The sequence below is a fragment of the Rhinatrema bivittatum genome, chromosome 3 (genome assembly GCF_901001135.1).
Source record: "Rhinatrema bivittatum chromosome 3, aRhiBiv1.1, whole genome shotgun sequence".
Lineage (NCBI taxonomy): Eukaryota > Metazoa > Chordata > Amphibia > Gymnophiona > Rhinatrematidae > Rhinatrema > Rhinatrema bivittatum.
This window is the reverse complement of record NC_042617.1, coordinates 494,793,433-494,810,551: the sequence shown is the minus strand read 5'-3', so window position 1 is coordinate 494,810,551 and position 17,119 is coordinate 494,793,433. Positions and strand designations below refer to the sequence as shown.

Below are 17,119 nucleotides of genomic sequence, written 5' to 3'. Positions count from 1 at the left end.
GACTGACCACTGCTTTGCCTGACTATGCCATTGATCTTCTCCTGGACCCAACAATTGCTTGCCTGACTATGCCATTGATCTTCTCCTGGACCCAACAACCGCTTGCCTGACTATGCCATTGATCTTCTCCTGGACTTGACCACTGCTTTGCCTGACTACGCCATTGATCATCTCCTAGTCCTGACCTCTGCTTCGTCTGACCACGCTACTGTTCATTTCTCGGACCTGACTTCTACCTTGCCTTGCCACTGCTCCTTGATTGCTGCCTGCCCTAACTTCAACCTGTTCCACGACACCGTTTTCTAAGATGGCGCTAGCCATCCATTGCTCCTACCATGTGACAGAGGCCAACCAATGGGACTGGTAGCCCCTATCACATGGTAAAGGCAAAGGGCCACTGGCGCCATTTTTATTCCTTGCAGGCCCGAAGGCCTGAGAGGGAGAGATCACTCCCGGGACCCCCGCTGGACCACCAGGGCTTTTAGTAAGTCTTGGGGGGGATTGGGATGGTGGGGGGGTTGTAATTACATACATTTGAAGGGTTGGGTTTAGGTTTTTTAAAAAATAAATGTGCCCCTCCCCCCTGCGCTAACCCGGGGTAAAATCCGGGGTCGGCGCGTGCAAGGGGGTGCACATTTGTGCAACCTGCGCGCGTCGAGCCCAGCGCGCGCTGCCTGTTCCCTCCGAGGCCGCTCCAATTTCGGAGCAGCCTCGGAGGGAACTTTCCTTCGCCCTCCCCCACCTTCCCCTCCCTTCCCCTACCTAAGGAGCTGATGTTGGTTGCTGAGGCCGGCTTCCCAGCTGGTGGTATGGTGGTGGCTCATGGCCCTTATTCAGTTTGGACAAGTTAATTGGCTGGTAGGCTTGAAGAGCTGCTTAGCTAGTAATATGGCAAGTGGCTGTACCGTGCTAATGTATGGTTACAAATGTATTGGCTTGGGTATTTGTATTATGCTATAATAGTAATAAAGCTGTGGCCTATATTTTATTCCAAAATAAATGATGTGGAGTTTTTTGTGTTATTTTAGAGTATATTAGTTTTGGTTTTATCTAACCATGGTCATCCTCCTGGTTTTACTTGTTAATGTATTTTATAATATGTGCAAACCAGATGTGCAAAAATCACACACCCATAAAGGGCTGTCTGCAATTCTTTGAAAATTATCTTCAAATTTGTACTTGAAGCAATGGAAGTTAAAGTGACTTGCCCAAAGTTAAAAGTGGCAGCTGAATTTCAACGCTGGATTCCCTTCTTATTCATTGCCTTCTATTCTAAACACTAGATTTCTCCTCTATTTTAACTGCATTACACAGTCTAGACAGATGCAATAAGTATAAATTATTGTTTAATTCTTTAGAAATAAACTGTTTGCACTTACACTTCATTGACAACTCTACAGGACTATGTTTCATGGGTACACCTTTGCAAATTGACTATTTCTTAAAATCTCTAGTTTCTTTCATTGGTTGTGTACTCCTTTGCTTACTATGAAACACGTCTGGTTTGTTGGTGCTTCCACATATATTAAATTGTCTAAATCAATGTTTCTCAAGCTGGTCCTGAAATACCCCCTGGTTAGGAAAACAAAATGAAAGAAAAACAAACAAAAACCTGTTTGTATTTTTTTTTTTTTAATTTCCATGATAAGCCACCAGCTTCAGCCTTCCCTGCCATGGCCCTATGAATAAAACCCAGCACCACCAAATTTTAAAAAGTTAAATCTCCCACCAGTCTACCCACAATCTCCTGGATCCATATTGCCCCTAAATGAGTTTGCCAAAGACTAACGGGAGCAGAAATGATCCATAGGATTTCCTTCTATACTGGGTTGATCTTTAAAAATGGAGATGGCCTGAAACCACTCAGCACTACCAAATGTAATTAAAGCCCCCCAGTGGGCTTGCCCATACTCCTCACTCTGGACTCAGCTTACGCCTTTCAAGCGTTTCCACAAATCAGTGAGGGCAGTAGTAATTTCAAAACACTCCTGCCCTACTGGGTTGATCTTTAATAATGGAGCTGAATATTTTATTATATTGGGGTTCCCTCATACAACAAAAGGCTCTAGCCTCTGATTGACCCAGTGGGGCCGGAGTGCCTTGGGATCACTTTTACTTTACTTTTGGAGAAACCTTGAAAGAAGCAAAATAGGTCAAGGGGTATGCAGAATTTTAAATTTAGTGTAACTGGATGGCCTAAGGGCTGGTCAGCACCGTTTTTAAAGATCATACTGGCAGTGCAGGTGTACCTGTCTCCATTGGCCTTCAGAAACCACAGAAAGGGGAAAGATGGGTCCAAGATATGGGCAAGCCAAAGGGGATTTTATTTTATTTTTTTGTATTATGGAATTTGATGAATAAAATGTTATTGAAAAAAAAATTAGCAGAGATAGTTTTTTTTCCCACTGGAAAGGTAGGTTCCCTGGATCTATTTTATTTTCTTTTATGCTTTATTTAGTGATTTGTTTTTTGAAAAATAATGAAACAAAATGGAACAAACCAAAACGGAAAACAAAAAAATGAAAATGAAGAAAAAAAAATGGAATACACCTATCCCTAGCCAGTTAGATTTTCATGATATCCATAACAGAATAACACGAGATCGATTTGCATATATTGCCTCCATTGCATACACATTTCTCTCATTTTCATTATAGATATCGTGAAAGCCCGTCTGACTATGGAATACTTTAGGACTGACTTGAGAAATACTGGTCTAAATTCTCCTATACCCTTAAGAGAATACTCAGTAACAGTGCTAGCTATTTGCTTTACCTTCACATGATAAGAAAACTTGCAATTCTTATATGTTGTGTCTCAGACGCCCTACTTTACAAACAACTATTATTTTTGTACGACTGTTTAATTATTCCAGGTAAAATCTGTGGTGAAAACCTGTTCATGGCAAATTTTCCAGACTCATGGACTGATTGTATTCAAACATGGTATGATGAAGTTCAATATTTTGAGTATGGGACTGGAGAAACAGAGCCATATGTAATGGTTTATCACTATACTCAGGTAAAGTATCAACAACAACTATATTATTTCTAAATTCACATATTTAAGTTTAACTTCTGCTGTTCTTTTCTTATTTATATATGTAACCCCACGCCGGTGTGCCAGTCTAGCAGAGGTAAGGCCATAAAGTTATTTAAACTTTTCAGGGCAGGAACCCTGACTAGCTCTTTTACCACCTCTGCTTCTCAAGGGGGGCCGATGCAATACAGTGTGCTCAGCCACTGTATAACCCGCAGTCGGATCGCGGGTTAAATAGGCGCTAATCCACCCCCTAATGCAATAGGGGGATTAGCGCCTATTTAACTCGCACCCCACGTGGATTGAATGAGATCGCGCACATCACATGCAAATGCATGTGGATGAGGCTATAACTCATTAACTCCAATGCAAAAAAATAAATGTGCACCTCAGATGCACATTTATCACTCAGCTATTTTCTTTACTTCCTTAAAAGTTAAAACAAAAAAACAAAAAACCCTCAGCCGGCCACATTGAAGACCAATGCCGATATGCTTGGCATCAGTTTTCATAACCGGCCTTGCGGGCGCCATTTGCATGTTAAGAAATCAGGTGCTGAAAAGTCAGCACCCGTTTTCCGCGTTTACTATAGCATTTATTATAGCAAAGGTGTGGATTTTCTGGACAGGGGGAAGAAAGGAGTCCTCATAGGTCCCAATGTGACAGGGGTGATTTTCTAACACATTCCTTTGTGTTTCCCCTGGGGAGGATACTGGTATCTCTTGTGAGTGCAGTGAGTGCAGGAATAAATACTCTGGAGCCACTTGGTTAGTGTCCAAAAATAAAAGGCTTTACTGTTAAGCACTGATGGTGAATATCACAAAACTCAGACTGCAGCAGCACAGAAATCTCTCTTCATTACCTTTACAACCTCTTATTTCTATCTGTGCAAGACTCACTTATTTCAGGGCAAGGGATGCATCCACTCTTCTTGGATTAAGGTACAGTGGAGCTCCCAGATGGGCAGGGTCTTTAGGATGGTCAAAACCCCTTCCAGGCTGATGAAAATAGCAAAGTCAATGACACAGAGAGTAAATTCTCTCTCTCTCTCTCTCACCAGGGCAGTGAACACTGGATGGGTGTCCCCAGTGATATTGTTTCCTTTACTTACAGTTAGCAGATCTTCAGGATCTCCTTGATGTTACACAGTCTCTTTAGTACACTCTCTGGATCCTTGATGTACAGGACCCTCTTTGAAACAAGCAGTTCTCTTGCCTCTAGCAGGAAGGAAGGGGCAGTCAAACTCTTTCTCCTGGATCTTCTAACAAAGGTGTTCTTTCCCCAAAAGGAAACAGAAGCTAACAGCAGAGTCCCCTCCTCACAGCAGGTTGCCACTACTTCAGGGGTGTATCTTCCGTACCCCTGGGCGACACACACGCAGGGTTCCCCAATTCCTAAGTGTAAGACAGGCCCAGGTGTCCAGTGAGGCTCCTAATAAAAATCTCAAAAATCCCTAAACTTAGATCCTGAGGGGACTCAACCAGACAGGTTGTGTACTGGCAGAGGAAATCTTTCCCAACCCTGGTCAGGACCAACAGCATGGGTTAGCCTGCCTTTGTTGACTTGGCCTGTAAAACAATAAAAGTTAACTCCTGATACCCCCTGCACTCTGTGCTAACCTAAATGGACTGCCTTCCAAGCTGTAGCAAGGGCTCAGATATATATTGTTTCAAGTGGGCTGGCCATTCCAGACCCTGGAGAAGGAGGGGCTATATTTGAATGGATCCTCCCTTCACTCTAACCCAGCGCTTCTCAACCGGTGTGTCATGACACACCGGTGTGTCGCCAAGCAACGGCAGGTGTGTTGCATGCTACCGGTCTCCCGCTGCTCTTCCCCCCTCTTCCTTCACCGAGCGAGAGAGGGACTGTCTTCCACTGCTGCCGTTGCTGCCCGGGCTATCAGCACGTTCAAGCCCGGATGGGAACAGCAGCAGTGTTAGTGGAGGCTGGCAACTGCGGCTGGGCCTTTTCTTCTTCCCGCACCTGGCCCGGAATAGGAAGTAAAGTGCAGTGGGGTGCACGGGAAGAAGGAGCCATGCTGCATGAAAAAGTAGCGGCGGCAGCGGCAGACCCACGCAGTAGCGTGGGCCTGAAGCAAAAATCAGAAGCAGCCAGAAATCAGCATAGGAAACAGCAGAATTAGCCTCCCGTGGCTGATGGGATTCTTCTTTCTTGGCCTGCGGGGGCTAGAGGAGGAGGAGGCTGCTGCAGCTACCATTTGTACTTTGGGGGAGGGGCAGGAAATGAGAGAGAGAGAGTCAGCTAGCCAGCCTGTCTGTAAGTGAGAGAATGTATGTCTGAGAGCCTGTGTGTAAGTGAGAGCATTTGATTGAGATCACCTATGTAAAGTGTGTGAGAGAGAGCATGTGTGTGATTGAGAGAAACTGCTCAGAGAGGTGATGTGTGTGTGTATATAAGAGAGACAATGGAAGTGACTGGTCAGGGAGATGACTGGAGTGTGTGTGTGTGAGAGAAAGTGATTATGGGAATGAGAAGCCTGTGCATGTGGAGAGAGCTAGCATAGGAGTGAGAATCATGGGTGTGTGAAGCCTGTATATGTAAGATAGAACATGGGAGTGGGAAGCCTGTATGTGTGTGTGTGCATGGGAGAGATTGTTTGGGAAGGTGACTGGTGTGTGTGTGATTAAGAGAAAGATTGGTCAGGAGATGACTGGTGTGTGAGAGATAGAAACTGGTATGTGTGTGTGAAAGAGAAAGAAAGTGATTATGGGAATGAGAAGCCTGTGCATGTGGAGAGAGCTAGCATAGGAGTGAGAAACGGATGTCTGTGAGACACAGCATGGGAGTGAGAAGCCTGTATATTTAAGATAGAACATGGGAGTGGAAAGTGTGTGTGTGTGTGTGTGTGTGTGCAGTGCATGAGAGAGAGAGAGAGACTGATCGGGAAGATGACTGGTGTGTATGTAAGAGAAAGTCTGGTCGGGAGATGATTGGTGTGTGAAAGACAGAAACTGGTCATGGGGATGTAACTGGTATGTGTGTGTGTGAGAAAAAGAAAGTGATTATGGGAATGAGAAGCCTGTGCATGTGGAGAGAGCTAGCATAGGAGTGAAAAACAGATGTGTGTGAGACACAGCATGGGAGCGAGAAGCCTGTATATGTAAGATAGAACATGGGAGTGGGGCGCCTGTGTGTGTGTGTGTTTGTGTGTGTATGTGTGTGTGTGTGTGTGCAGTACATGAAGAGAGAGAGACTGATCGGGAAGATGACTGGTGTGTATGTAAGAGAAAGTCTGGTCGGGAGATGATTGGTGTGTGAAAGACAGAAACTGGTCATGGGGATGTAACTGGTATGTGTGTGTGTGAGAGACAGAGAGAGACTGGTCGTGGGCACTAAGGAAGAGGACCATGAGTACAGAGCTTCAGCCGCTACTGCTTCTGGTGTGTGCTACTGGCCTGCCTGGAAGAGGAGTAGGAGAGCTGCTGGAGGGGTTTAGTAAAGGTGGGTTTTTAAGTGTATTTTTCTTGATTGACTGCCATTTTAATTACTGAATATTATGTGATGTGTCTGCTGTTTTTAAATATTTTATTGGTGTTTGGAGAATTTTAAATAATTTTTATAAGTTTTTAATTGTTGGATATTATTCTTTTCATACTTGTGTGAAACATTTATTCTGCTTATCAGTATAGTTATATAATTATTTCTGTGTTAGGATCTATAGCTGATTGGCTAATTCTGTTTTTCTAATAGGAGGTGTATTGGTGTTTAGGGCCTGATTTAATATTTGTAGTGTTGCCTTTTTATAGGGAGTATGTTAGGTCGATTCTGTGTATGTGACCGAGGTGAGGTATTTTACTGTATCAGTCTTATTTGTTGTATTTTCTCAAGAGGACATGCATTAGTGATTAGAGATGTGAATCGTGTCCTCGATCGTCTTAACGATCGATTTCGGCTGGGAGGGGGAGGGAATCGTATTGTTGCAGTTTGGGTGTGTAAACTATCGTGAAAATCGTTAAAATCGTGAGCCGGCACACTAAAACCCCCTAAAACCCACCCCGACCCTTTAAATTAAATCCCCCACCCTCCCGAACCCCCCCCCCCCCAAAAAAAAATGCTTTAAATTACCTGGGGATCCAGCGGTGGTCCGGAACGGCGGCGGTCCGGAACGGCCCCCTCAATTGAATCGTGTTGTCTTCAGCCGGCGCCATTTTGCAAAATGGCCGCCACAAAATGGCGGCGGCCATAGACCAAAACGATTCGACGCAGGAGGTCGTTCTGGACCCCCACTGGATTTTTGGCAAGTCTTGTGGGGGTCAGGAGGCCCCCCAAGCTGGCCAAAAGTTCCTGGGAGTCCAGCGGGGTTCCGGGAGCGATTTCCTGCTGCGAATCGTTTTACGTACGGAAAATGGTGCCGGCAGGAGATCGACTGCAGGAGGTCGTTCAGCGGGGGTTCCAGACCCCCGCTGAACGACCTCCTGCTAAAAATACCAATACAATGTACAAGAGACTATAATACATGGTACAGGGAGTCATGGAATTTCAAAAACAGCATTTTTAAACAGATGCCTTGAGATAAGGTAAGCAGCCGGAAATGGGAAGCTGAATACCTGAGAGATTAAAAGGAGAGGGTTCCGGGGAACACAAAAGGAGAGTAGGACACATAAGGGCAAGGGAAAGCTACGCAGGCATAAGGGATACTGGGGGGTGGGGCAGAGGAGAGTGGAAGAGGAAAGGGCGCCTCGGAGGAGGTGGGGAGTACTTAGGAGAGAAACTGAGTTCGTATGAGCAGGGGGCCGTATGGCCGGTGCTATTTTCCGTATAGAAAAATGATTTGCGGCAGGAGATCGCTCCCGGACCCCCGCTGGACCCCCATGGACTTTTGGCCAGCTTGGGGGGGCCTCCTGACCCCCACAAGACTTGCCAAAAGTCCAGCGGGGGTCCGGAACGACCTCCTGACCTCGGGGACAAAAAACAAAATGGCGCCGGCGCTACCTTTGACCTGTCATATGACAAGGCAAAGGTAGCGCCGGCGCCATTTCTACAAGCACCGGAGGTCCGAGAGGAGAAGATCACACCGGGACCCTTCCTCTGGACCCCAGGTAATTTAAGGCATTTTGGGGGGGTTCGGGAGGGTGGGGGATTTATTTTAAAGGGTCAGGGTGGGTTTTAGGGTTGTTTTAGTGTGCCGGTTTTCCCGCCCTCCCCCCCACTGGACCCCAGGTAATTTAAGGCATTTTGGGGGGGTTCGGGAGGGTGGGGGATTTATTTTAAAGAGTCGGGGTGGGTTTTAGGGATGTTTTAGTGTGCCAGTTTTCGTTTTTCACGATTTTCACGATTTTCATGATATTTAAAAAACCCAAACGGCGATGATCCGATTCCCTCCCTCTCCCAGCCGAAATCGATCGTTAAGACAATCGATCACACGATTCACATCTCTACTACTCAGCTAAGAAGAAGAGAATTTCTGGTTTATAGATAGGAAGTAATGACATTGGGATATACATTTACCTTGCGATATCCTTGTAAATGTGTTATAAAAAAGCAACAGGATACTTACATATTCTTTAGCCCAGTTGACTTAAAAACTTTTGTTGACCAAAAAAGATTAGTTACAAGACTACTGCTTGTTTGAGAAAATTACGGACTGTACCTTGCTCCAAAGAGCAGTTGCAGATGTTAGACAGAGGTTTGGCAATTACTTTGGGAATAGATAGGAGAAGTTTAGAAAGGATAGTTTCAGAGGGATGTGAGGAAGGTTTCATCTTTCTTAGGATGTTCTCTATTTCCAGCGAGGAAGAAGAGTCAAAAGTGGAGAGGGTAGCGGAGGAGTTGAGGACAGGGAGAATCACATTGTTGGTGTTATGTGAGAACTGAGCAGTGAGGGAGGAAACTTTATCTTTAAAGAAATGTGCTAACTCATTGCAGCGATTCTTGGAGGTAGATGTTGGAGTCTGCGAACGGGAGGGGCTGGTAAGCTCAGCAATCATTGAGAAAAGAGCCTTGGGATTATTTATTTTATTTATTTATTTATTTATTTAAAAACTTTTATATACCGGTATTAGTATGCATACATCACACCGGTTTACAATGTAACTTTAAAGGTAGAAATTACAATGAACAGGGAGGGCGAACAAGGAGGAGTATACAAAGAGCAGGAGGTGGAGGAATTAAAGCAATAAATAAAAACTGCAACGGACTATTTACAGGAATATACAAGGCGTAGGCAAGATACTTGCAGAAGTCGGTGTACTTAATCAGGGTAGGCTTGTCGGAAGAGCCATGTTTTAAGTTTTTTTCTGAACTTGGCGTAACATGGCTCTAGCCTGAGAGTGGTAGGGAGGGCGTTCCATTGTTTAGGGCCTGCAATGGATAGCGCACGGTCCCTAGTAGAGGAGAGGTGGGCTTTTTTCAAAGGGGGAATGGAGAGGGTGCCTTTGTTGACAGTGCGAGTGGGTCGTTCAGTGCGTATAGGATGAAAGGGTTCATCCAACCAAGTGGAATTGTGCGAGTGGATGGACTTGTGCACTATGGTTAGAATTATGGATTATTATGGTTAGAATTAGGATTATATTGTAAGCCTTGTATCTTTCAAGCATAGTATTCTCGTTTATTAAGGAGGATGGAGTTTCTGTATTCGTGCATGCGTTGGTAATTGGTAGTTTTGGATGCTGGGGAGGAGTGCTTGCGCCACCTTTCTGCAGCTCTGAGCTGAGTTTTGAGAATTCTGAGATCAGGTGTGAACCAGGGTTTTCTATTTAGATGGGCCGGATTGATAGTTTTTGTTGTTAAAGGGCAGAGCTTGTTGGCAATATTATGGGTGAGGTCGACCCAGGAGGAAAAGGCTCCTGGGTACGAGAGGTCAAGATGGTTGGCTATGTCAGAGCATGCTTGTGAGAGGGTGTCCGTGGTACAGGTTTTGCGGTATTTAAAGGATAGCGGTTGTGATGGCAGGGTAAGGGATGTATGGGGTAGTGCGAGGGTAGTTTGGATCATGGAGTGATCAGACCACGGAACTGTCAGACATGAGGGGGAATTGATTATATTGATAGGGGAGTTGATGAAAATAAGATCTAGGGTGTGGCCAGCTTTGTGGGTGGGAGAGTGAATGATTTGATTGAATCCCATTGCATCAAGGGAGGAAATGAAGGCTTCACAAGCAGCGGATTGTGGGCAAGCATCAACGTTTAAGTTGAAGTCTCCAAGGATAATCGTGGGTAGGTCAGAGGAGAGGGAATTGGCAAAGAATTCAATAAGGGGGAGGAGTCTTTTTCTAGGAGACCAGGGGGTGTAAATGAGACAAATTTGCAGTGATTTAGATTTGAAAAAGCCAATTTCATACTGGTTGGGGAGATCGCATTTCTGGGATGGTAGTTTGAGATCCTTTTTTACAGCCAGGAGCAAGCCACCGCCTCTTTTCTTTTTGCGTGGAATTGAGAAAATGTCATAACAGTCGATAGGGAGCTGGTTGATGAGGGGAGTGTTATTCTGTTTAAACCAGGTTTCGGTTATAGCGCAGATTTCTGGTTTGGAGTCAGTTAGGAGGTCATGTAGGAAATGTGTTTTCTTCTGGAGTGATTGGGCGTTAAACAAGATTATGGAAATCAGTGAGAGGCTGATGGCTTGATTGCGTGGGGAGATGGTGATAGGAATGAGCCTTCTTCTGATATGTGTGGTCTGGTGGGAGACTAAAGGGGGTAGTTTTGAGAAGTATCTGCGCTGAAAAGCAACGGGGCAGTCGCAGATGAAGGGAGGCATAATTGTCAGGTAAAATATAAGAGTCGAGTCAAGAATTTCACCGGATATGTAGAGAGAAGCAGAGAGCAGGGAAGGAGGTAATAGAAGGGAGTTGTAAAATCAGTAAAAGTGCAGGCTACAGTTGCGACGCATAAGGGTAGTGCTAGGCATTAGCGAGGGCAAACGAAGGGGCTAACAACGGGGCAGGCCCCTTTGTCGTGCGACGCCGGGTGGATAGGGCCTTTAAATCTCGGCGGGGTCGCTGTCGTGTGACGTCCGATCGGGTCCTGTGAGCGGATTGGTCGAAGGCTTGGAGTTCGGTGCAGTGGAGGAGGGCCCTGAAGACCGGCAGATAACAAATTAGGCAATTTTGTTGAAATTGCCTAATTCGTCATGGGTCGGGGGCCCCGAACCCCGAAATGGATTTTCCCCGAACTTCGGGTTTGTATAGGGAGAGGGGCACATTTTTTTTTTTAAATTAAAATCCACCTCAAGCACTACAATTAAATATAATACAACCCTCCCCCCACCATCCTGATCCCTCTCCAAGACTTACTAACATCCCTGGTGGTCCAGCGGGGTCCCACGAGCGATTTGTCCCTCTGTGCCCAGCTTACCTGCCTCGCTCAGAATGGCGCCGATAGCCTCTGAATTACTATGTCACAGGGGCTAACGGTACCATTGATCAGCCCCTGTCACATGGCCATCGGCGGCAGCTTGTGCTCTTGCCATGTGACAGGGGCTGACCAATGGTGCCGGTAGCCCCTGTGACATAGTATGGGCAAAGGCTATTCGTGCCATTTTGATTACTGGCAGCCAACAAGATCACTCCCGGACACCTGCTGGACCCCCAGGGACTTTTGGCCAGCTTGGGGGGGCCTCCTGACCCTCCAAGACTTTCCAAAAGTCCCTGGGGGTCCAGCGGGGGTCCGGGAGCGATCTCGTCATCGGCTGCCAGTAATCAAAATGGCACCGATAGCCTTTGCCCATACTATGTCACAGGGGCTACTGGCGCCATTGGTCAGCCTCTGTCACATGGTAAGAGCACAAGATGGTGCCAATGGCCATGTGACAGGGGCTTACCAATGGCACCGGTAGCCCCTGTGACATAGTAATTCAGAGGCTATCGGCGCCATTCTGAGCTCCCTTATTTATTTAAAATTTTTCTAGACAGCTTATTAGCATTTCAAAGTGGTTTACAAAGAATGTTCATAAAATCAATAAAATCCATACATAATCTATCTGTCCCCACTATCTTGGCTACTATGAGTTTTGTGAATTTCATGTAAAACTTATTTTCAGTAAAAGGAGTTATAGATACCCTGCTACCATATATGCCCCTGCCAAGCTAATGGCGAAATAGGTTCTATTGCAAATTTCCACTTTTTATGAAGATACCCAGAGCTTTGGCATAGATCTGTTCAATTTTCGGGCAGGGTGCAGCATGGAGACCATCTTGGTCCCTGTGCTGAAAGCTATACAGCAGATATTATATTGGGAAGGATCAGCCTTGATTGTTTTCCTCAATTTATCGACCAGGACCCAGACCCAATGGCAGGACCCAGTCCCGATGCCAGGGTCCTGATGTTGGGGCCTGGTCAGAGACTGGGTCCCAATGCCTGGACGTTGGTTAAAGAGCCCAGACCTTGGAGCTCCTCTTTGGCATCTTCTTTCTTTGGCTCTTCTTCGCCAATTGACACCATCCGCTGGGGTCATTGTATCAGAGTTAACACCAATCCATCCTCCCCAGTGGAGGATGTTATTTTGATGTATGGCAGCTAACTCAACTGCCATACATCAAAATGAAGTTGAATTATTTGCTGTACATCAAAATGGTGCAACAACCCCAGTGGACGGAATCAGTTAGTGAAGAAGAACCGAAGAAAGAAGATGCCAAAGAGGAATGCTGAGGCCTGGGCTCTGGACCAATGCCTGACCCTTGGCTGAGGCCCGGGCATTGGGATCTGGCCTATAGACATGGGCCTTAGCATCAGACCTGGGTCTGGGCCAAGACCCATGTAAGGACCTGGCATCCAGGCCAGGGCATGGTATTGGGCCATGATCTGGGCTGAGGCGCCAGCATCAGGACTGGGCCAGGATACAGTATCAGATTTGGTAAGTATGGGGAAGGGTTTTTTTGGGAAATTTCATGGGCCTGGGTCTTTGCTCGAGTCTTGTCTTCTGCCCTGGCATTAGGCAAAGGCCTAGGCTGAGACTCCAATGTCGCACTTGGACGTTGTCTGTGGCCCCTTCATCGGGTTGTGAACTATACCCAGGCAAGGCCCAGGTTTCAGGCCTAGACCTAGGTGATGCACCGGAGTCATGCATGGGCATAGGTAGGGTCCCCTTCCTTTGGGACTCGGCCTACTCCTTAGGCAAGGTCCTGACTTTGAGCCTAGGCCTGATCAGTGACTTTTTTTAAAATAGGTTTTCAAAATGAAACAAGATTCTGACAAAATTTCATGATAATTTTACTTATTTTGCTTTGAAAACGATCTGAAATGAAATAGGAAATTTTGTCTCATTTCCTATTTTATTTATCCAGAATGCCCATCCCTAATTATTTTTTTCTGGTAAGGTTTTTCATTTAGTATGTACTATTTTGATTTAGTGCACACTTTTTGAACTGTATGCAGTAAACCAAAATAGTGTACACTAAATGAAAAATGTATATACCCTAAATTTGTGAATTTTCTTATTGTTTTAGTTTAGAAACATAATGAAAGAAATTGCCTAAGTCATTAAAAATGAAAGTACATCCCTACTATTTGGCATCTCTAGCACCTGCTCCAGTTTTGAATATTGATTTCATTTATATACTAGCCTCCACAAATAACAAATTGTCATGACTTCTTTTCTGGCCTAAAAGTGAGTAAACTGAGCTATTATGTTTTAAACTGAACTGTTTTATTAATAATGCTATGCTGAAAAATAAAATGCCACTAATACATTAATATATTTTCTTTTATAAGGTGGTCTGGTATAAGTCCCACAGGATTGGGTGTGCCATATCATACTGTCCTAATAGAGTGTACAAGTACTTTTATGTCTGTCATTACTGTCCTGCGTAAGTATAGTGTTATTGGTATTAATGATAAATTCCTTAGGAAAAAAAATAAGCTTTCTTGCTGCACAGATTATTTTGCTTGCATTGTCCACAGTTTATTTTTCATTCTGCAAATAACTAAAGATAATACTGAAGGACATATTTCATAAATCTGGTTGCTCTGTAAAGAGGGCGGCTGACTGCTTAGTTTAATCCAGTCAGTGGGGAGCTGCTGAGATAAGGAGAACTCATTTTTGTGAGCTTGCCTCTTTACAGAGACAGGCAATGTAGAACAGAAGGAAAGATGCCTAAGACAAGCAACAGGGTCATTCATTATCATGAAATGATTACAAACAGTAATAAGTACTTGCACCAAATGAAATAGAGCCATGAAGCTTGGAGTACACACCAGGGTAATGAAAACACTCCAGAAAGTGCTGACTACACCCCTCATAGATTAATTTAATTTGCCTTTAGAATCAGGGTTGGCTCAACAAGACTGAAGCAGAGTAGATGTACTCATATTCTACAAAAGTTGGAATAATAAGGAGGCAGGCAGCTACAGATCTCCCAGTTTAACCTCATTAGTAGGAAAAGCAATGGAAACACTACAAAAAAAGTGCCCCACCTTGAAACACAAATTACAGGAACCCAAATGACCTAGTTTCATAAAAAGAAGATCCTGTTAAACCTGATTGAGTCCTTTATTGTCATAACAAATGTGATGAATCAAGGAGGTGCAGTGAATTTTGCTTTTCTAGGTCTTTAGTGTAAGGCTTTTAACACTGTTCCACATGGAAGACTAATAAGCAAATGGAGTAGGTCAGAAAGCTGTAAATCAAACAAGAAACTTTTTCAGCAGTAACACTGAACTGATGACGTTAAAGGGACCTTTGAACTCTGTTTTGGAGACAGTTCCATCCAAAATTTTAATTCATGATATTGCAGAAGCAGTTGAGAGAAAAATATGTTTGCTTGCAGATGATACAAAAAGCCTGTAACAAGTTAGATACTCTGGAAGGATTGAAAAATGAAAAGGTAATCTAAAAGAAATGGGCCCCTAGGTGCAATCTTCATACCAAGTCTCAAACAGGAGGTAATAAAATAGGCAGTAGACTGGGAGTGGTGTTCAAAAATAGAAAACTTTTTACTGAACTTAAAAAATAAAATTCAAGGAGGAATGGCAAAATTCATCATCATGAATGAAAGAATGATAACTCCCGTATTAGTCATACTGTCCATCTCCAAACTTGAATCAATGTTCTTTTTCCAGTGGTTGAAAAAGGAGAATAGTGAATCAAGTGATGGGGTAGGAAGTTGAAGGCCAAAAGAATTCCTCCCCTCAAAAAATAGAAAAAAACAATACTTCTGCCAACAAAATTCTCTCTCCAGACAGAGCACTGCCAGCCCACTTGACTGCCAAACAGACAGACAATCTCAATCCTACTCCTTCCAAGAAAGCGGAGGGCTTCCCTTCCAAGGTTGAGCAGGTCAATGAAAAAAACAAATCCACTCCCTTCTTTACGTTTTTTCCATGCAGGAAAAATATTCCCTCTTGGTCCGTGAGGGCAAAAAAGATGGATTTTTCCCTGTTTTCCCATGTTGCAGGCTCTGTGGCCTACTGAGATCACCAACAAAACACTCCAGTTCTCTCATAATTAAACTATAGCCCAAAACTCTGCAAATGTTCACCTTCAGTTTATAAAGACAAACTCAATCACTGCACAGGACAATAGATTGTAAGTTCTTTAGAGCATGGACTTATTGCACCTAAATACTTATTGTCATTAATCAACACTGCTTATGTCCAGTAGTTCTATAAAATTAGTAAAAAAAAAAAAAAAAAGTAAAAATCTTCTGGGGATATGGAGCCATATCCTGCAGGCTTCTATAGTTGACAGGTACAATATAGATTTTTGCTTCAGTTTAACTGAGCAGAGTAGGTAGGCTAATTGGTCCTTATGTGCCATCCTTTATTATGTTATTATAGCATCAATATTCAGGAGCATGCCCAGGAAAGCATTTTCAAATATAGGGGCTGATGCAGTAAAGTGCGCTCAGGCTGAGCGCACTGTTAGCCCCTGTATGGCCGTGTGTTTTCAACGCGCTATTATTACTCCTTTTACAGTAAGGGGTATTAGCAAGTGGAAAATGCGTGGCCAAACACCCCCCCCCCCCCGAAACTAATAGCGCCCGCAACATGCAAATGCATGTTGATGGGCCTATTAGTTATTCCTGAGCGATACAGAAAGTAAAATGTGCAGCGAAGGCACACATGTTATTTTCTGAAATTATCGCCTGCCAAAGGCATCTTTAAAGATGGCGCTGGCTAGCCAGTGCTCCTACCATGTGACAGGGGCCGGCCAATGGCACTGATACCCTGTCACATGGTATGGGCAAAGGGCCATCGGCACCATCTTTATGATTGGCAGCCGATGGCCCGAGAACGGGATATCTCTCCCGGGACCACCACTAGAGCACCAGGTAATTTAAAAATGTTTTGGGGGGATCGGGAGGATGGGAGAAGTTAAGGGGTCATCTTTAAAGGGTCGGGTGTTTTTTTTTTTTTTAATCGGGCCATTGGTGCCATTTTTGAGTGGCAGTCAAAATGGCGCCGATGGCCCGAGAGCGGGAGATCGGTCCCCGTGCACCAATGGACCACCAGGTACTCGTAAAAAGTTTTGGGGGAGTTCAGGGGGGGGGGGAAGGTAAGGGGTCAATTTTAAAGGGTCGGGCCTCACTAAAAAAAAATTAACGATGTAAATCGGAACCAATTCCGATTAACATCTCCAGTCGATCATATTTGTTTGTCCCTCCAGCCGAACCCGTTCGTTAAGACGATCAGGCACACGATTCACATCTCTAGTAGTGCGCACCTAATATGGAACCTAACATTGTGTAACTATGGCATGGGTTATTTTTCCCCTATATGCATCACCTTACACTTATCCACATTAAATTTCATCTGCTATTTTGATGCCCAGTTTTCCAGTCTCACAAGATCTTCCTGCAATTTATCACAATCTGCTTGTGATTTAACTACTCTGAACAATTTTGTGTCATCTGCAAATTTGATTATCTCACTCGTCGTATTTCTTTCCAGATCATTTACCCGGTTACCTTTAAGAAAAGACTCAAAACCTGGTTGTTTAATCAGGCATTTCCCTATTCAGATAATCCTCTGAATTAAAACCTGCCCGTTTTCGAGTAGTAATTTAGTCTCTTCCTATCATTTACATCGCCTTAGTCATAAATTTCATGTCCAGATTTGTCTCCTCCATTTGTTCTCTAAGGTTCATTCATCTAACCCTCTAGTCTTGTATTATTTTGTACAGTGAC

At 44.4% G+C, this 17,119-nt stretch overlaps 1 protein-coding gene across 1 annotated transcript in view; it reads left to right on the top strand.

Annotated features, from left to right (window-relative positions):
- Positions 1-17,119, top strand: part of LOC115088631 (cysteine-rich venom protein-like) — a 159,832-nt gene that overhangs the window by 129,941 nt on the left and 12,772 nt on the right. The window contains exons 7-8 of the mRNA XM_029596892.1: positions 2,876-3,021; positions 13,707-13,801. Coding sequence (XP_029452752.1) covers positions 2,876-3,021; positions 13,707-13,801 — 241 coding nt within the window. The remainder of the gene's footprint in view (positions 1-2,875; positions 3,022-13,706; positions 13,802-17,119) is intronic.